This window comes from Heliangelus exortis, chromosome 14 (assembly GCF_036169615.1).
Source record: "Heliangelus exortis chromosome 14, bHelExo1.hap1, whole genome shotgun sequence".
Taxonomy (NCBI): Eukaryota; Metazoa; Chordata; class Aves; order Apodiformes; family Trochilidae; genus Heliangelus; species Heliangelus exortis.
The window spans coordinates 14,861,817-14,882,269 of NC_092435.1; the positions used below are offsets into that span (position 1 = coordinate 14,861,817).

The 20,453-nt window shown below is 43.5% G+C and overlaps 2 protein-coding genes across 4 annotated transcripts in view; one reads left to right on the top strand and one right to left on the bottom strand.

Annotated features, from left to right (window-relative positions):
- Positions 1-6,212, bottom strand: part of SMARCA1 (SNF2 related chromatin remodeling ATPase 1) — a 28,947-nt gene extending 22,735 nt beyond the window's left edge. The window contains exons 1-3 of the mRNA XM_071757470.1: positions 6,012-6,212; positions 2,076-2,162; positions 547-713 (exon numbers count right to left, since the gene is read on the bottom strand). Coding sequence (XP_071613571.1) covers positions 547-713; positions 2,076-2,162; positions 6,012-6,119 — 362 coding nt within the window. The 5' untranslated portion in view covers positions 6,120-6,212. The remainder of the gene's footprint in view (positions 1-546; positions 714-2,075; positions 2,163-6,011) is intronic.
- Positions 6,213-17,017: 10,805 nt separating this feature from the next.
- Positions 17,018-20,453, top strand: part of GAB3 (GRB2 associated binding protein 3) — a 65,205-nt gene continuing 61,769 nt past the window's right edge. For 2 of the 3 annotated variants that reach the window (XM_071757568.1, XM_071757570.1), the window contains exon 1: positions 17,247-17,409. In XM_071757568.1, the coding sequence (XP_071613669.1) occupies positions 17,338-17,409 (72 nt within the window). In that variant the 5' untranslated portion in view covers positions 17,247-17,337. Of the gene's footprint in view, positions 17,410-20,453 lie in introns of all 3 variants that reach the window. The other variant, XM_071757569.1, reaches the window with a different exon arrangement.

Sequence of the window (20,453 nt, forward strand, 5' to 3'; positions counted from 1 at the left end):
ACTTATCAAATAAAAAATGCCATTTTGTAAACGTTTCAAAAATGAGTTGCTTGCCACCACAAGACCCTGAAGCAACACCATATGCAGGCTATGTCTGCAGCACTGACTGGTACAGACAGACTGGTGGAGGAAGACAACTGGTGCTGAGGATGCAACTTCCACATGGTCTTGTGTTAGCTTGGTCATCTTCACTACAAGCTGGAGCCCAGCAGGTGCATTTCTGGAGTGCATTTTCTACTTTAGCATGATGCAAAAGAAATTCAATGCATGTCCTCCAAAATCACTCCACAATATGACTCAGAGCATGGTAAGTGACAAGGATCAGGGAATTTACTTTAAAAGTGCATTCCTGCTCCAGGATGGTATTAATGTTGCTGGATCAGCATGCATACACCAAACACCTTTAAAGAAATGATGATACACCATTAATAAGAGAACTTCTGTACTTACTTAAAGCACTGTCCCAATGCTACTTAAAAAATAGAAATGTTAAAGTGCATAATTTGTTTGTAGATGTATAAAGTCAGAATTAAAAATGAGACCTACTCGCCAGCTGAAATCAAACACTGTTTTTCATCTTTCTTCATCCGTGGCCGTCCCAGCTTGACTTTCAATGGAGATGTTGGTGATTTTTGTGCTGCAGGCTGAATAAAATGTGCAAAAAGTTCTGTCTGCTTCAGAAGGAATTCAAATCTTTTTGCTCGATCTGTTTTCTGGGGAGAGAATAAAAAACACATTTATATCAAGAAAACTTACTGATGTCTTATCTTAAGAATCGAATTCAGACACTTGTGAGAACAACTCCTAAGAGGAAAGATTGTCTGCCTACTGATCACCAGCTCAGAAGGTACAAGCATCACGAAATAGCTCCTGAGCTGCTTCAGTTCAGAGCTGAATTGCTTTAAAGCACTCAGAATGAACTTAACATGCAATGAATGATCTTGCCACACGAGGGCGATGCATTCCCTTTCATAGCGCATCACTTCCCAGCAAATAAACATCCTTGTAAAGACCTCCTGGAAAAAAATTTCCCTCTTAGAACAACTGAAATAACATTCTACTTCAGGTAAGATGTGCATTCACCGTGTATTACTATGAAACCAAATTTACTCAACACATTCTCAATGAACTGACTCACACGTGTGTCTTCTCTGGATAAAAATTAAGTCTTCCTGTCAGTTTTTCTGTGTCTAACAGCAATATTTTACCCTGGCTTCTGTGGTATCTAATCCTTTCAGACTACTGTAATTTTTAGGCAACTGTTTAACACTGAAGCTTTTAAGACAGCAAGATACAGATACCAGCTTCAATCAAACTTATTACACATGTGATACAAGTCTTGGAATATCCTCCTGGTCTCTGTCTCTTTGTAACACAGAAGTTACTCCTCTCCAGCACTACAAGCTTTCTTCAGATCCTTTTTTTGCACTTCTATGACATGTATAGTAAAGAGCATAGCAACATTTAAAACCTTTATGTTTTTACATGGTGAGAAACTGGCAGCTTCAGTTTTGCTCACATTTAAGGAGTTTAAGGAAGCCTCTGACATGAGTCAAGGGGTCATCAAATAGAACAAGCAGAGACAGACCCAAAAACAAAAGGGGAGAGCTCTAAATACAAAATGCCACTGAATAGAAACTCCTTACCACAGGAGAGTGTGGATAAGTGAACACACATAAGGGGGCAAAGGGGGTGGGAAAGAGCAAGTGGAAGGGGAAAAAAAGGGGATCTAAGGGAAAAAAAAACCCACACCAAAAATAAAAACCAAAGTAACACAAAAATCCACTGACAAGTTCTGAGTATAAAAACCATAGCCTCCAACTCCAGAAATCATGCAGACAAAAATACTTGGAAGAGAGGACAGTACCCAACAGAACTATCATTATCTGCTTCCTCTCTCCTCATATTCTTCACTACACACCTATTGTTACCTGCTGTGAGAAACACCACACTGGACTGGACATCTTGTTTTCTTTTTTGACAGACATACTCTGCACTAATTCTGTGTTACTGCATTGATATAGTGCAAGGAAACAAGTATCACAAAAATCTTATTTTGTCATGAAAACACTTACCATCTTCTCTTCATATTCTGGGTCAACTTCTTTCTCAGGCCTAGCTGCCTTTGGAGGAAGTTTGAGTTGAAATGGAGGATCCTTTTTCTGGAATTCAAATTTTAAACACTTTATAAATATCAGCTCCTTTATTTACCAAAGCAAAAAGATACCACACTTATAAACCTACAGATTACAAGATCAGCATATGCTACTTTTGAAAAGTAACTATTTTAGAATTAAGTGACTGCATTAATCACATTATTTCACCCAAAGCAGAGCCTGATATCCATGATAACACTAAAGAGGAGCTATGACTTAACCAAGAACCACTTTTATTTACTATAAATTAAAGGAATTTAAGAAACTGTTACGAAAATGCTCGAGTTTCATGGTTTATGAGACTCCTGACTTCAACTGGCAATTTCACAACAGGTTTCCTCAATTTTTGTACATTTTTGCATTTTAAAAAAAACAAACAAAAACAAGCAAACGACCATAACCAAACAAACAAACACAAACCACATCATACTGGCAAAAATCATGATACTGGCAAAGTATCTTTCTAAAGATGAGAATCATGGGCAAAACTTTTGGTCAAATTTTCTTCCTAATTCAGTCTTTGAAGCAGGCCTTTTTACAGACCTCCCAAAAAAAGAAAAAAAAATTTTGATGTGCATTAAATTATAAAAATTATTTTGAAAAGCAGTGAATCACCTGAGAGGAAAAGTACAGGTCTGTATAAAATATAGCAGAGCAGAAACTTAGTTTGGCACGTGCTTTAAGTATCAGCTACCATGAACACATTAAAATAAATAATAACCTAAGTAACTCAGTCAAGCAGCAAAAATGGCCAAAATGGGACCAAAATGTAAAAATCTGTCAAGCAACATTACTTTGAAATTTCAGAAAACTGTTACTGATCAACATGTGCCAACTTACTGTTCAACTTTAAGCACAATCATGCAAATGGGAGGAATATTTTCTGCTGTCAGCAATCATCTTTTCAAGTTTAATTCTGTGCTCTTAATTCTGTGAACAGTTCAGCTTTGAAAGGCCAAATGCTCATGTTGCAAATAGGGAACATTAGAAAGGTTCTATTCACTTAGCAGCTTCTTTAATCATGCAGGTAATCAGCTCATCTCAGAAAGCAATGTTGGGAGAGGACTGTTACACCAAGCTGCCAAAGAGCAGCTCAGATGTATGTGAAAGTTGACACCTCCTTTATATTAATATAAAGCCTGCAGTCCAGTCAGAAAGACTGACAGTGCTAGTATCAGGCCCAGTAGTTGTTATTAAAGTGACAAAACAGCCCTACTTAGAGGAAAACAAAATTGACAGTAACCCATTGCAGGTGTCTCTTTCACTTCCCTTAGAAATAAATTACATTTGTGATACTAAAACAAACCTGCCTGCCTCAGGTAAGTATTAAGGTTCTCCTGGACAAAGAAAAGCAACTCAATATTATTAGAAGCCCTTTCAACTGTGTTTTCCAAGTAAAATATAAAGTGATATTACCTTCCCAAGCCCCAAGGCAAATGGCTCTAATGCCATTTCTGTTGTTACTCAGATTTCCCCAGGAGGAGAAAACTTATGGCAGCATACAAATCAAATTTATTCTCAAGTAGGTATTTGTGAATAAAGGCCTTTAAGAAGTTAATGAAGTGACATGTAAAGCTACTGCAGCCACAGCACTATAAAATCACACCCTATGCCTTACCCCCTGAGAGTTTCCCTCATTGTAGTTTCTGTCCAACACTGATGGCCCCAAAATATTAGAAATAGCAAACAGGAGACTCTCAAAAGGTGATGAGAGACAAGACACCTGCTGATACTCTTTCTTCCTCACAACTTAAAGGGAAAAGCCTATTGTGTGGTGTCACTAAAATACTATTCTGTGCTGGTGGCACTCGAGGGGTAGTAGGGATGGACACATCATCCCCAAAGCTGCTTCTGCACAGTGCTCTGGGTTATAGACACAGAGACCTTGTCAATCATCAAAGTTTTATATGAGTAAGAACACTTCTCTCGTACTACCAGCTAGTTCATTACCTAACAAAGAACCACAAAATGTTTCATCAGCTCCAGAAGAGTTTCTTTCACCCTAGAAACTTCATCCAATGCATCCACAGGACTTTGAGGGCTGAATTAACAGGAAGCAGGAGGTTTAGCAGAAGCCTCAGTGCAAAAAATTAATGAAATACCAAAAAAAGTACTTTCATTTTTAACTGAGGAGCCAGCTGGCAATGATCTACCTCTACCTTCAAAGAGTTTTTCATTGAAGACTAAACCCTAGGTAAGAGAGTCCCCCCAAATCAGTGACATTTCCACACCTCACAAGAAACATGATCATGCAGCAGTTACCCAAAAAACAGACCTTGAGTATTCCAAGGATTTAAAACACTTCCCCTTGCAATCTTTACTAAGTAGCCTAAACACAGCTACTAACTTCAGGCTAAGAGAGAGATTTCTACCCAGCAAATGCAATAGCTACTCCTAAGTGGGGAAGGTCACATGAACACTGAAGTAACTGGGAGTAAGAACTGCTGCTGCTGCTGTAGTTGACTTCACTGTTGTATCCTGTGCTTCTGAGAGCTTCAATTAGATGCACTAAGAATAATTAAGACTCCTCTTGTGTTTAACTCATATATACAAAGTAGAAAAACATTCCAAATTGCCACTAAGTCCAGACACTGTTTTGGCACTACCACCACAAGAAGAAAGAATATTTACAGTGCAGTAAAGCAGTGAGAGTGGGACAGAGCACACCAGGTTACATTATTTGCCATTATTATGCAGCTGGTGTAACCAAGTCACTAGCTGTGCAACAGACTTGTGGCCCAATACAAAGTGAAAATCCACACTCTGAATATAAACTCCAACAGCAAGGAGATTTTTTTTTTTCCCTTTAAGAAACGCTGACCAGCGTGCCCCAGCAGCACACTGTTGATGGTATTAAAACCATTCAATACCTCCAAATGATTTCTCCAGACAAAACTTTCTCTAAACATTTAGTACCAACTTTGTATCAGTTGACATGCATAAAATTTTGCAAAGTTGTATCCAGTGCAGAAACCTTCTCCCCTAAACAATCAGGTAATGTTTAGAATTACACAACAGCTGTTTGTACACATAAGCAATGAAATTATCAAGTGTTCCTCTTAGGTAAAAATGGACTTCTATAAATTAGAATTAAAATTCTGACTGCACTGATATCAATACTTCTGCAGTTTTATCCATTACCATAAAAATAAGACACAGTCATGGTTCCTGCTAAGTTTCTTATAAGAATCATTCTTCAGGATGCATTCCGTTCAGTTTCCAAGGTTACCAAAAAATCGTCACTTTTTACATTCCCGCAGACTTTTATTCCAAAAAAAAAAAAACAAAAAAAAAAAAACAAAGGGAGGAGACTGGAAACCATAGAGGCTCTTTTGAGAGGCTTGTTCTGCATCAGGGCTGCATCCCCGTTGGGCAGAGGGACGGCTGAAACCCCGGAGGGCCCGAGCCTCTTCAGCTGCGAACTCCCCGGCACCCCCCGGGACAGCTTCACCCGGGGAAGGGAAACACTATGGGGGGGACTACAGGGGTCAGCACGGGGCAGAGCACGGCACAGGAGCCCGGGTTGGGAAGGAGCCACCAGAGGGGCTGCGGCAGCCACCACGGCGATGCTGAAAGGCGGCCCGGGGGCCCGGCCTGCACGGCGGGGCCTGAGGGGGGGGTGTCCGGGCCGGGGATGGCCTGCAGGGCCGCCGCGCAGGCCGGGCCGGAGCTCTGTCCCGGCCGAGCCCTCACGGACAGCGGTAGAGGGCAACGCGATGCCCGTCAGGGTCAGCGGGCGCCTCAGGGCCGGGGCTGATGGAGGAGCGGGCGGCGGGGCGGGGCGCGCTGGTCCCCGGAGGCTCCACCACCCGCAGGGGCCCCCCCTCCACCCCTTGCCCGCCCCCGGAGCGGTACCTCCTCGGCGCCGGGCTCCTGTGCAGAGGCCGCCGCGGCGGAGGTGGAAGGCGCCTCGGCGTCCGCGCTGGCGGCGCCGCTGGAGCCGGGGTCGGGGCCCGGGTCCATTTTGTGCGCGGCGGGGACCGGAGCCACCGGGGGTGAGGGGAGGGGGGGGGGGGCGGCCCCAGAGCCCCGAACCGCGCGTGGCCCCGCCCCTCCCGCCCCGCGCGGATCTCGCGATGGTTCCGCCAGAGGGGGGCCCGGGGCCGCGGGGCGATGGCGGGCGGGGTCCGCGCCTCAGGGGCGCTGAGGGGGAAGGAGCCGGGTAGCGGGGTCGGCGGGGCTGCTGTGTGGTTCTGCGGAGCCCTTCGTGGTCGTTCCCCCCTGGGTTTTGTACAAAGGGCTCCGCAGGGGTCTCGCTGCCGAGGTGACACCGGCGGTGACACCGCCGCTCCTTGAAGAGAACGAGCTGAAGGCCGCGGGGGACGCGCCCGGGGAAAGCGTTCCCGGGTACCGCGCTGCCTCAGGGCTGCCCCGGCATCCACAGAGCTGATGTTTCCCTTCCTGAGCTCCTCTGCGCGTCCCACTCGCTATTTGTGTAATCTGCAGGCTGTGCCTTGTCTGCAAGGGGCGGGATGCGCTCTCCTGGCCGTGGTTGCCCGGGCAGGAGCCCTTCTGGCCCTGGCACCCGCAGGTAGAGCATGCGGGCTCTGGACCTGCTGTGCAAGGAAGATGGGTGCCGGCCAAGAGAGCTGACAAATAGGGTAAGGTGCTGCAGGACCCAGGCAATAAAACAGCACGATACGGGGCAAAAAACTTCTTGCTTGCAGTTCGTTTTCCTCGGCGTTCCTGTTGAAAATAGCAAGTGTGTTTTCCTAAATCCCCCCAGGCCGTATTTGAGATTGGAGATAATGTCTTTAACATCTGCAGGGCTAAAAGGCAGCAGTGCAGCTTCAAAAGCAAGAGTAGCTCATGGGAAAACTTTATTCTTTTTCTTGAGGCATTTCAAATTGAACAGTATTGTATTTCATAATGATACTACACCAATAAAGCCACTCAATTTAGTTGTCAATACACACATCTCTGTCTCTCCATGCAACACATCCAGGTTCTCAGCTGCTTGAATGCTGCGATGGCATTCCAAACCAATCCTTGGGATGGCAGACTTCAAATACTGAGAGCTCTGAATCAGCCATTTTACCTGGTGGTTTCTTACGAAAGCAATATTGTGAGCTTTCTGTCCAGAGAAACAGATTAAACTCTAGCCTGGCAGGCAGAAGGAGCAATAAAAGCTTTTTGATTCCAATAAAAAGCTCAGTAGCTGCAACCAAGATCTTTTTGCACAACTCAACAGCTAAGCTTAGCAAATGGGTTGTTGCAGCTCACAGACACTGCATTTAGACAGACCTCCGAGACCTCTTTCCATCCATCCATCGACTCCAATAAGGTGCCATTTTTTTAAGGCAAACTGTATGGCTGATTACTACTCAGAAATTCAGCATCTAAATTACAGTCCAACAGAGGAGATGGAAGCTCTAAAAACCCCTTTTCCATGCTGCAAAACAGCTGCAAAACCAGAACAGTGTTTTCCTAATTATTTAGCACCCTCTTGCTTTCTGTGCCTGTTGCATGGTTTGCAACAAAGAGAGACCCACAGTGGCCATTCCGTGTGATTTATTTTTAAAGGCGTGGGCAGAAGTGGATTTCCCAGAGCCCAGCTGAGCAGAGGGACATGACTGGTTTTGAAAGAGCACACCAAATAGCTTTTCCAAGCAGGGCTCTCTAGAAAATGCAGCTTACCGTTAACTATGCAAAAAAAGTCTCTAAGGTGGAAAAATTCCAGTCTGTGACGTGGTTGTTCTTAGCTTTCATGGAAAACAGCTCTCTAAACGTTTTTAATATTTGACTTTCCTTCTCCAGTTTCAAATGCCCATAGCTTCTGTTTATGCAAAACACTCTCAAGTGTTTGCCACAGCTTGCTTTTGCCTTTAAGTTCACGGGAACATGGCATGCTGTACAAAACAGTCAAGCTGCTGCTTTCATGGAAGATTCCCTATGGATATTTTTTGTTTGTGTGCTTTGCAGCTGATACTTTTCATAGATGAACTTAGTTGCTTCTCTAAGATTCTGTTGTGTTCTTCTGGAGATCCACAGGCTGAAAAAAAATCACTTAATCCTACAACAGTATTAGCATGGGGTAATCTAGTTAGTTATAAAAAAATAGCTAAGTGCTTTCTTTTCCTTGCTTTATATATTCTTTTCTCAGACTTATATATTTCCTAATATATATGAAAAATTCCACAGATTTTCTCCAATTGTTTGGGTTTGTTGTTTTTTTCTTTTCATGTGGTTGGGAGTGAGGGGGCAAGTTGTCATGGTAAAGTTGTAGACTCAGGCATTAGCTCTTTGTTTTCACAGATTTATAGCTCCTTATTTTACAATCTACCAGACACAATCACCAGAGCTGAGTGTGTGTTCTCCTATACACTAAGGTTTCACAATTAAGAGAGCCTCCTCTGTCCAATTCAGAAATATGGTTCTTGATGTATTGTGTTTTCTTGTCAGACAAAAAGAGACATTGTATATTCTTAGGCTCTTTGCCACTTTTTTGTTTCAGACATTGCTGAAATCTGTAAAGCATTGATGAGCTAAGGACCCGAGGGCTTTTTCATTACTATCCAGGTAAGACCATAAGATTTTTGAAATCTTGGCTGGAGGCTACTCAATCAGGGAAGAAAATTTAGTGGTCTTAATTTCTCCAGCACAGATATATCAGGTTTGGGTTACTTCTTAAAATAAGCTTTAGTATTCAGTGGAGTTACTTTATCCATCAGTTCTTGTAAAATTCTTTTTGCATGATTTTGTGTGGGTGAGTTGGGTAGGAACCTACCTATGGTACCTATGGGTGTGGATGAAGAAATGTTACCAAAAAAGCAGGATGAAGGAAGAAATAGCATGTGCCAAGAACTGGTAAGCTTAAAGACCAGGAGACTGTTGCATTCACAAAAACAGAGAAATTCTGTGCACCGAGGCTCTGCCGAGTCCACACGAGGCCACCACGTACAAGCACCAAAAAATCGTGACACTCAGAGCGCTGTGGCTGCTGCTGTCCCAGTGACAGTACCAGTCAGGTGCCACAAGGTGGCAACACCGACCTGTGCTCGCAGGATGCCCGCTGAGGGAGCCCTGACTTCAAGGTGCTCCGGGATCGTAGCTGCTATTTGTATGAACGCTGCTGCCTTAAAACTGATTTGATCAAAACCACGGAAAAAATAGTATGTACATGAGATCTTTTACCTGCTGCTGAGTTCTTACTTCTAGACCTGCATTTACATTCAGTACCTTCCCCCAGGCCAGCAGAAGTGTCTGGTTAAGAAGGGCAAAGGCTTCTGATTTTTTTATTATTATTATTATTATTATTTTATTTTTAATTTTTTTAGGTTTGTTTTTCTGAGTGGGGGAGCCAGGAATTGTCACAATTTGGTAAATTATGAAAGTGAAAAGACTGTCATCTCTTCAGGGATGTGATGAGCCAGGTTTATGTGATTACATTAGAATCTGTTCATTTCCTGAGCCTCATCAGGAACTTGATGCAAAATTACTTTAGTTGCCTCTATTGACACCTTAAGTCCTTTGCAACTTTGAAATTAAACAGGGTGGCTGCTGTATTCTGTTTCTGTATTCCTTGCAGTTATTGGGTTTTTCTGCAGGTGAGCAATGGATTAGTTCCAGGTTCTAAAAAGCAAAAATTGAGCCCAGCAGAGAGTTAGTAATTTTTTTCTTATATAGCACAGCAAAACAAGTCAACTGCCCACACACAGCAGGGCCAGTGCCAATGCAATGGGGAAACAGATAGATGGCAAGCTGGAGGGTGGGATTGCAGCCACACTAATGTGTAGCAGTTTAAGCTACCATAAGCCAGATTTTCATAAACAACATTACAACTGTGTATTCTGTTGTGAACTCCAGATTTTGCTCGCCTACAAACAAAAATGTTGTGTAGATTTAGGGATGATCAGGGATTCCTTTGGAGGTCATGCAATAATTCCTGATGTAATGAGCTATGACTTGGCCAAAACCTGGAGCGTTTTATCACCAGAGCCCCTGGCCAGAAGAGATCAGTTCTGTTGAAAGTGGAAGGCATTTTAGAAGCTATTTTAGGTCAAAGCAAAACCTGTGAAAAGAGTTTGTTCCAAATTAAATAAATCTGAAGCATACTTTGCTGCTCACTGCAATGGCATCCTTTTCTCCCCTAACCTGTTCAGTGGTTTTGAAGTGTTGAAAACCTGTAAATAACCTGCCCATAGCAGAGACAGAGCCTTACAAAATTCAGAGTATTTGTGATTATTCAGCAGGCAGTCCAGTGCAGTGTAGCCTTTAACTCTCCTTAATGATGGGGGAAACTTCTACTTCACAAATTCTCTGCCCAAAATAAATTTCACACTTCTATCCCTAAACTGGTCACAAACTGTGTGTAAATGTAACAGTTCTAGTTCAAGGTTTTAGCATTACCAGGATTTCCTTGAAATACAGGAAATGGGCAGAAGGATGCAGTAAAAGTAATGCCTCCCTTAGCCTTGAAAACATGACAGATACATTGCAGAAGCCAAAAGTAACTTCAGTTGCCACAGGCTTTATTCTGCTGTGGAAATATTTTAATCCTGTCCTTTTTATCCATTTCACTTGCCAACATCCACTCAGTGTGGAAAACTGGACTGAAACTGTTGTATTTTCTAGAGAACTATCCATTTCTCCAGAAGGATCTGTTAAACTAGAGTAGCTGGTTTCAGTTTATCCCAGTCCACATCAAATATGTTTCTGACTTTCCCCTCACTCCCCCATTTTTATGCTATTTTGCTTGCCTGACTGCCTGGGCTTTTTTTCTTCCTCATCCTGTAATGATTCTTCCTTTTTTGTAACAGTCTCAAGCACACAGCTGCCATCAAAACAATTCTTCCTTTCCTGCATCTACATTCTTCACACAGGCCAACCTTTTACACATGCAGTTAAGAAATCTGGTCTGTTTTGCTGTAAATACCCACTACTCAGTCATAATTAAATAAAGGAGTCCTGTATCTTTCCTTGCTTAATTTACCTAGCAGGGGAAAGTATCTTTTTCCCCCACTGTTTTGCCATCTGCATGAAATTTTCTCACAAATCACAAAGTAAAATGAAGAGTTCCTGTAACTCCCAGTAATGCATTTTTGGGCAACATGGAGAAGAGAGGCAGGCAATGTCCTGTGTTCATTTTCCTGTATTCATTTTCTCATCACTCTGGAGTGTTCCCTGGTCTCAGCAAGAATGTTGTAGGGAAGCTGAGATCCATCCTGCACTTCATGATGAGCTTTCCACATTTCTGCATCTGAAAATAGCTAGGTGGATTTTTTCACTTAAACATAAAACTACAGACTTCTTTTTCCATCTGTTTCTTCAAGCCTTCCTGAGACCTTTCTTTGAGTTTTGCACCCAAACTTCAGGCTGCTTCGCATAGTTGGGACTAAACCAGTTTCAGCAAGGCCTTACTGTCAGGAGATTAAGATTAAAATTTCATAGTAATTTCCTATTTCTGATCAGGAAGACGTAAGTCATAATCTTGATGTCAAGTAGATTATTTTGGATTTCTGGCTGTTACAGGCTTGGCTGTGTCATATCACCAGAATCTTTCAGCTGTGAACAGGTGAATTCCTCCAAATTACCATATAAAAATAATCAGCAGGCCCTCTCACACGTGCCCTGAGTGGTATTCATCATTGTTATAGATGAAAATGGAAGTAGATTTTTCTTAGCTTCTAAAAATAATTAGAAAAGGAATTTTGGCTCTTTCAAAAAGCCATCTTCTCTACTCCTGTGTCTCCTACCTCAACTGCAAGGATTATTTTCTGACTTAAGGACCACTGATAAAACTACCTCACAGGGAAATCTTCAGAAACAGGTTGATAGGGATCCATCTGTAGAGAGTAACAGCCATGGCCTGCTTGACCAGCAGCCTAGATATTATCAGATTGTTTACTGCTTTGCAAACAGAACTTTAAAAATAGGGAAAAAAAGCACAATTTTTAATGTGTGCTTCTGTGAATGACAGAAAAGAGAGAAACCTATCATCCCCAGGAAAAAGTGCCAGAACAGAGGTTGTACCCAAGTGGGGCTCTGTTTGTTACCACCCCCCCTTCAGAAGGCAGTTGCATTTTTGCAGATAAAATCCACTGTTCAGCACAATGCCAGCTCTCCCACCAGTGACTTTCCTGAACAGGAGACTTTTCTATGAGATGCTGGCTGCCTGCTGCTCTTCCCCAGAGGAGCTTGGTGTCAGAGGACATTGGTCTGTTTTCTGAAACAGACTGACAGAGTTGTCCCTATGTGTCATGAGAGCTTTTGGTAAAATTACATTCTGCCCTGTCCATAACAATAAAGGCCATAGCCACACACAGCTTAAACACTTCATATACTTCCTGGAGCAAAACCACAGCAACGTTCAACAGTCTGTTTTCTTTTTTTAATTTCACAGTGGCTTCTGGTACCTGACTGTTGGCTCCCACTGCCACCCAGAGCCTGGGGGTGTCTGGGTACCCACCCTGGAGCAGACAGAATCAGCACCAGTGGTCCAGCTCCAGATTCTTGAGTTAATTTTTTTAACAACAACAAATGCTGTAATGATCTGTGTGCAGTCCTCTATTGGACCTGATTTGTATGGTGAGGACAGGCTATTGAAAGGAGGAGAAGGGCTTGAATTATCCCCTCTGACTTTGCTGGATTTTCCTTGTGAATGGAAAAAGAGTGAAATATTTGTCTGCAGGGGGGAGCAGAGTGGGAACTGTCAGGAACAGCTGGAACATGTCTACTGTGTCATGTCTTTTTGTGGCACTGGGCTTTTCTGCTTGCTGTGGGAATGCTGCAGAGGCATGTTAGCATTTTGCTGAGTAAGTGTGGTGTGAGCTCCATATGTAAACAGGGATCAGTCACTAGATGAGAGAGAAGGGCTGTTCTCCCAGGGCTACAGCTGTCTCCTGCATGCACCTCAACCTTCACAACCCCTGCAGGATTTTGTAAATTAAATGTAGGGCTGGAGTCTGTGGAAAATATATGCTTGTGGAGATGTCAGTCTAGATAACTCCCAGTGTCTCTTGCTGCTTTGATACCTATAAGTTTGTGAAAGAAATAAATCCTCCTGATTCTTCCCATCCTCTCCATCCTGCTTATTCTTCTGTCCACAGGGGAGAAAGGACTTTCACAACATCACCAGTTGCTCTGTGGCATGGAAATGGGCAAGTTTAAATAACACACTCCACTTCTTTAAGTCAGTTGCTTGTAGGGTCATGAAGGAACTTCCCATTGGATGCAATTAGTAAATGTGCTCTCTTCTGTTTTATTACTACTAGTCAAGTGTTTTTCTCTGAAACATCAGCAGCCAGAGTTTGGAAAGGAGAGGGGTAAACCATTACTAGCAGAAGATTCCTCCTACATACCTGGCTGATGTGCATTGTCCACACATTCAGGGTAAAACTGATCACGTTTACTCTGACCTTTGCTAGTAGCACATATGTGGTTATTCTGGTGAGGACAAATGCTCTGGTATGACCCAAATACAGACAGATTCTTGAAATTTCCTTGAGACACGTTGGAACATGAGTGACCTGTGCAACTTGTGTAAAATAGAGAAGGATTTTACCTTCTGGAGTTTCAATTTTCCATCTTGTGTTTTATTTATTTTTACTTTCTCTGTAATCATGTTGACAGTTCATCTCCACAAAGGCTTCTCTGCTTCTGACTTTATTCTATGAAGTGTCACATGAAGGAACAACATCATTCTTGTCAAACTTTGAAGATTTGTTAAGACGTCCTCTGAACTCATGTAGAAAGAAAGAGAATTTTAACTTAACTGCAGGTCATTTTGGGTTGGGTTTTTTCAGTGGTCACTTTTGAGAACATTCCTGTAGCTCTGCCCACAGCAGATTTGGAGAGGCAGGAACCACTGGCTGATGTTATTGTTAACAAGCAAAACCTCATCTCTTTCAAGGTAACTATGAGATATGTGCAAGAGCTGAAAAAGTGGAAGAAGTAAACCTAAGCAAACATTTTTAATCCTAGGCTTTCAAGCCTTTCAGTTGCAATAATAGTGCAATGGGGGAATGGTAGGAAGCTGAATCAGAGGAGGTTCAGGTTAGATATTAGGAAAAGGTTTTTGACCCAGAGGATGGTTGAGAGTGGAACAAGTTCCCCAGGGAACAGCACCAAACCTGCCTGAGCTCCAGAATGTTCAAGTGTGATCCTGGGGGTGCCCTACACAGAGACAGGAGCTTGACTTGATGATCCTGATGGGTCCCTTCCAACTCAGCAGATTCTGTAAATATTAAGAAAATATTTTTTATTTAAAAAAAAAAAATTAATTGGGTTTTACCGGTGATTTCAGCATATGTATTCAAAACATAATTGAAGTCCGAAACTAAATGGATAAATGCAAAAGCTGGAACTAAAATAGAACACCCTAAGAGTTTTCACAGAAACGTTCAGGCAAAATCAGTTTTTCTTTCCTCTTCTTTCTCTCACTGTTTCCAACCTCAGCTCACTCTCCATATGTCTTCAACTACAAGATTTTTTAAAACGACCCTGTCAGTCACCATCATGATGAAAGATTTAAGTGAAGAATTTGATAATGGAAAAGTGGTTGAAAAAATTTGGCATGGAGCAGGACAAAAGTGAAATCTCACTTCTCCCATCAGGGCTAGATACCATTCATTTTTAAGGCTGCTTTTATCAAGTACATATGTAAGTGACACATTATCAGCACAAGGAAATTCATTAGTGTAAGAAAATAACTTTATTTTTGTGCTCAATGTTTGGAGCACAAATATCAAGAAGGTAGAGCAGCTTTCATAACAAACACATTAACCCCCAGTGCTCTGCTTAGTTATGACTTCTGGCTTCCTCTGTTTCCCATGAGGCTACTGGCACCATGAGTAGACTGGCACAGATTTTGTTAATTCTGAATATTCTGAGCTGCAAAGTCCTTTGGCAGGTGCTTCACAAGCAACTGAGCCATCCCAGCAGTGAGGACAGAAGCCATCTGACAGAGGAGTGAGCCACACATCTAGCAGGGAACAGAATCACTGTACCCCTCCCTGTCACCATGGCTACCACACTCAGCAGGCATTTTTTGGGGCAGAAGTGCCAATTTAAGCAACTGCTGATTTCTTATTACTGCCCCTGCATTACTCCCTCCGTCGGTCAGCTACGAGTATGTAGCAGGCCACAGCATTTATCAGATCAGGAAATTAGTCCTGATCCATCTGGAAAATACTCTCTTTTTCTAATTTTTACTTGTTCTTTTCCAAGCAGTCAGCTTTCTGATTCAGTTCATCCTGTAGCCACACAAATAACATCTGCCTGTAGAATGGAGGAGATGGCAGAGGGGCAGGGACAAGTGGCTTAAGACATGGGATCTAGTGGTGGAACTGCCCCCTCCTCATCTCTGCTGCCTTGCCACAAGTGGTTATGCAGAAGGGACCTGTCAAGGCAACACATCTGTCTGAAGAATGACCCAGTTAAAAATGGGTATTGTTACAACACTGTGGGGATAACACATAAAGTATATCCACGAGTTTTTTTGTTTTGGCAAATAAATACTTTAAAGCCTTCAGGTTTAGGGCTATCATAGCTGTCAGTGACACAGCCAAGTCATGTGGAAGGAAAGTGTGACTTTCCTTCCCCATTTAAGTTCCATGGCTAGATGTGTCTCTGCAAGAAGTGTTACAAAGCCTTGTTCACAAACCTGCCATTAAATGTGTGAAGTTGTTAAAACATCACTGTGGATAAAGAGTATGTGAAGCTGAGGGAAGGTGGAAGCAGAACGTCGGGTTGGGAATCAAACAATATTGCAAAGCTGCATGAAAGTTGCTTATTCTCAGAAGAAAACCCATCTAGAGAAGTCAGAGCACATTTGAAATAAATTGTGCTTTATTGATGACAGTTTTCATTTATGGTGAGATTCTTTTAAGACCATTGATAATGCAAAGCACTAGCAGCAGGGGTGCTGTGAGCTTATACAGATTTATTTATACAGTAGATAGGGCATATATTTATATACTATATGCCATTTTTAGTGTGCCTTATATTAAAGGCAATAAATACATATTGCCACAATATTTTTGCATGAAATATTGGGGAAAAAACTGTAAAAAGCATGGTTTCCAGTTGTTCATGTCCCAGCAGTGACACTGCAAGCCCTTGTCAGCCTGCCCTGCCAAAAACCTCCAGCATAGCTGTGAAAGATCTGAAATGTTTAATGGGTCACAGAAACCATAAAACCCCTTCCCAGGCCTGTGCCCCTCACCACACCTCGCAGGGTCAGGCTCCACCCTGTGCTGTGATGGGACAGGGGTGCATGAGGCTCCTGAGAAAACACAGGCTTGTAAAACCCGGTGAGGAACGACTGTGTCTGCTTGGAGCCAAAGCCATAAACTGAAAAATGAACACAAGCTGCCCTGTCCTTGAGAAGCCAGGAGCTTCCCACCCTGGAGACAGGCACTGACTCCAGGGATATCAGCAGTGCTGTGCGGTCGTGTTTGCAACCTGTCTGCCTGAAGTCACTTCTGGAAAAGTCTGTTTGGAAAAAAATCTGCGACGTTTTGAGCAGCGAAATCAAAAGCTGATCGGTTTATTCATCGAGGGGGGACCAAATGCCATTGAAAAAAAAAAACCCAAAAAAACCACCTTTAAATCCATGAACTGAAGAAGTTCGGAAGTAGCCAACCCGGCAGATGGTGGAGGCTCGAAGTGGCCGGGTCAGTGCAGACGCAGCACAGCCCCCAGCTCTGCGGGGCCACCCGCTCCTGGGGCCACCACCGAGGCCACCACCGAGGCCACCACCGAGGCCACCACCGAGGCCACCATCGCCCCTCCCGCTGCCTGGGGCGGGGGTGCTGCCAGCACCTCTCGTCCGGGGCGATGCGGGGCGATGCGGGTCCGGGCGATGCGGGAGGCGGGTGACACCGGTGGGTGTCGCCGTGGGTGTCACCGGGGGTGGCGGTGGTGGCTGTCGCAGCCGCCGGCTGCCTGTCGGGCGAGCCCCGGCCGCCCATCACGTGCTCGGTGTGTTGCATTGTGTTTGCGGCGGAGGGAGGGCTGTCCGTGTCAGTGATCAATGTCATGACTTCCTCCTCGGGCTGGAGCAGTAGCAGAGCACAGCTGAAGGAAGCTGATTACTGCTGGTTTCAAATTGGCTGGGAACAATACACACACACACACACGCACACGCACACACACACACGCACACACACACACGCACACACACACGCACAGGCAGCCCGCACCCTGGCTCCCGCGTCCCCGGTCCGCGCCGGGGGGGAAGATGAGCTCAGGGGACGTTGTTTGCACTGGATGGCTCATTAAATCACCCCCCGAGAAGAAACTCAAGAGATACGTAAGTGCAGAGGCTCTGCTGATATATTTCTTTAATTGTTGGGGTTTGGGGTTTTTTTTATCGCTAAACGGATTTCGGCATGTGCTCGGTGCCTCTTTGAAATGTCTCGCCCGTTTCGGCTTCGCCTTGGACCAAAACAAAAAGATTTACAAGTCCGTGCGCTTATGGAGTATTTTGGTTTTCACTGTTATTCTTGTGCCCTTTGGAATTAACCTTTCCCGGCTCGTAAGATTATAATAATTCCGTTGTTATGCAACATATCTTAGGGTAAAAAGCCGCATTTCGGTTTCAGTTAATGTTGTCGTAACTAACAGAATCCTTGTAACAGATTTTCAGATGTCACTTCTCCAGGGAAGGGTAAGAACCTCCCGAAGAAAACTAATACTTTAAATTCTCAGTCTCTGCTTTGTTAAGATGCTCCCTGATTTCTACGACACTTGCCGAAGGCACCATGGGCAGTACTTTTATACCACTTTAATACGCCAGATGCAGCTGCCAGCAGAAAGCTTTGCTTTGGGGCTGTGATAAAGAGCTGCTGGAAGATGCCGTGCTGTAAAGTTCCTGATAGCTGAGAGGTGAAGAGGCTGCTCAGTGGCAGCGAGAGCTGCGTGCATGGAAAGCTGCAACTGCATTATGTGTAAAGGGGGCCCCTTGTTTCATTCTCTATCTGCCTGCCTGTTTTTCTGAAAAGAAAAAAAAAAAAAAAAAAAAGGGTGTGTGTTGCAAACATAGGAAACCGTATCATTGCAGCGCTGCGAGGGAAGCATTCCGGGTAGAAATAAATGACCCTTAAAAATCGCTTGGGACAGCATTAAAAATGTACGCCCGTGGTGGGCCATTTTGCATACTCATTTGTGCTGGTTCTTTATCAGGCGTGTGGTTACTGTTGATACACTTTTAGGATTGGTAATACTTGTTTGAGTCGGGCACCTCTCACCTAACTTACCCCGGAGCACTGCGCTGTGCTCGAAGGATGCCACCATCTGTGTCTGTCGCGCTCCAGCCATATACATCACTTACATCATTTGTCGTAGTCACTTCTGTTTATCAGCATTTTTTTTCTGGACTGCTGATGTTAGCTTTTCCTAGTAATATGAGGAATAACTGCCTTGTGAAGAATGTTTTAGATATCGTTTGGTAGTGTGTTTGTTTTCTTTGCACTAGCAACGAGAAGAAAGGATAATTTACTGATGTTGGAATTTGCATTTAACTTAATTCGAAGCCAGTTTCTTCCTTTAGGTCACAGTATTGCACCGAAACAGCTGAGTATTTGCTTTGTTTGGTTAGCATTTTCCAGCTCTAAAATAACCACTATTATGTGCCTCAAGTAAGCTGCAACTAAAATATGGATCTCTAATTTTTGTTTTATTTTGTAGCAAGTGTACTAATAGCACTGTATAGCAGGCACTAGACAATGTAAGAGCTACTGATTCACCCAGCTGGTATCATTAGTAACTCTGTCAGTGCAGCTATTTTTGATGACTCAATATTCATAAAAGGGCAAAGTAGAGAAAACAGAATGTGATAAAGCTGGGATTTGAAAGCCCCCATTATACACCCAAGATAATAGTCACAACAGGGGCTCTGATCAGCTCACAAGATTAGTTGCAGTCTGCTCTGCTCAGATTTTGCACTACAAAACCGAGGAAAATCGGGTCCATGTTGTTCTTGAAATATCAACCACTAGATTAGCCAGATCTCCACAGATTAGGCTTCATTTTCTTGTTAGGAGGATAAACTACTCCTTTGTCCGTAAGGCAGGAAGAAATCTCTTGCGAGTACAGCAAAGATTGTCCTTTCTCATATGACTGGTGACACAGAGGATGCTGAAGAGCAAGTGGAAATTATCTCCTACACGCTGTAAACTATGTTTTCCCCCACTTTTGATGTAGTTTCACTGGCATGGTAGCTGGTGCATCTTGCACTGGGGTGGCAGATAGCTCAGGCTGGGCTGCAGTGACTGCTTAAAAACAGCACAAGCTTTAAAACAATGACTGTTTAAACTGACTTCAGTAGGTGTCAAGTGTCAACCGCTTACAGGAGAATGATCTTGGCTCTGGTTCTAAACTGACAACATACATAAATCCCCGAGCTTTACACCACCCTTTGTGTTCAGCTGGCAAAGCCCAGGCTCTGAACTAAAGCTTCCAGGGAGCTTCAAATGCGGGCTTGGTCTGCTGCTCCATGGGATCTCAGACACTGCAGAGACTCAGTTGCTCCCACGGGTTTCTCTCCCAGTTTACATTTTCCTGAGAGCATCATCCTGCCTGCGTGAGTTCTGGCCTGAGGGTCTCTTCTTGTACACACAGATAATTCTTAATCCTCAGTCAGTTACAATCACTAAGAAACTCCCAGGTAATTTCAGTGGGATCTGTAGTTAACGAACCAAAGAAAGTGATCAGTTCAGGTTGTGTGAGGCTGGGGGCTGCAGACAGTCCCCCCGAGGGCACTGGGAATATTTACAGTGTTTATAAAATTAAACAAATATATCTTCGTGAGACTGGAGCCTAAAGTCCCAATATACCCTCATTTATGCCTCTTCTCTGATGAAAGCAACTAGCTTTTCTACACATAAACAAGTCAGAATTTTTCTCCAGATAAGCAGAATGTTATTTTCAAAACTCTGGAAAGCCAAAAGCAGGTGTTGAGAGTCTATATTTTTCCTGTAATGTCTTACAAAGCCGATGCTCTTAGTAGCACTATTCTTAGAAGTGTCTTATCATTCCCTAACAAAGGCTGCTCTCTTACATGTGCAGGAAACGAACACGAGATTAATTACCCAAGTGTAACTTTCTGTAAAAACAGAGAGCTTAATGCTAAATGCAGAGAATTAATTTAGAAAGCACAGGGAGCATCACTTCAGCAGGCAAATACTCTGATAGTGCTTTAATAGCATGTGCAATGCTTTTTTCTCTACCTGATACTTGAACCGTGAATCCCCCGTCAGCCAAGCTAAAGAGGCAGCTGAGCAAGGAGTCTCCTGAGAGAGCATTTGGTGTGTGTTGCAGTTCTTTGTCCCCTAAGGGTGACCAGAAAGCTGTGCT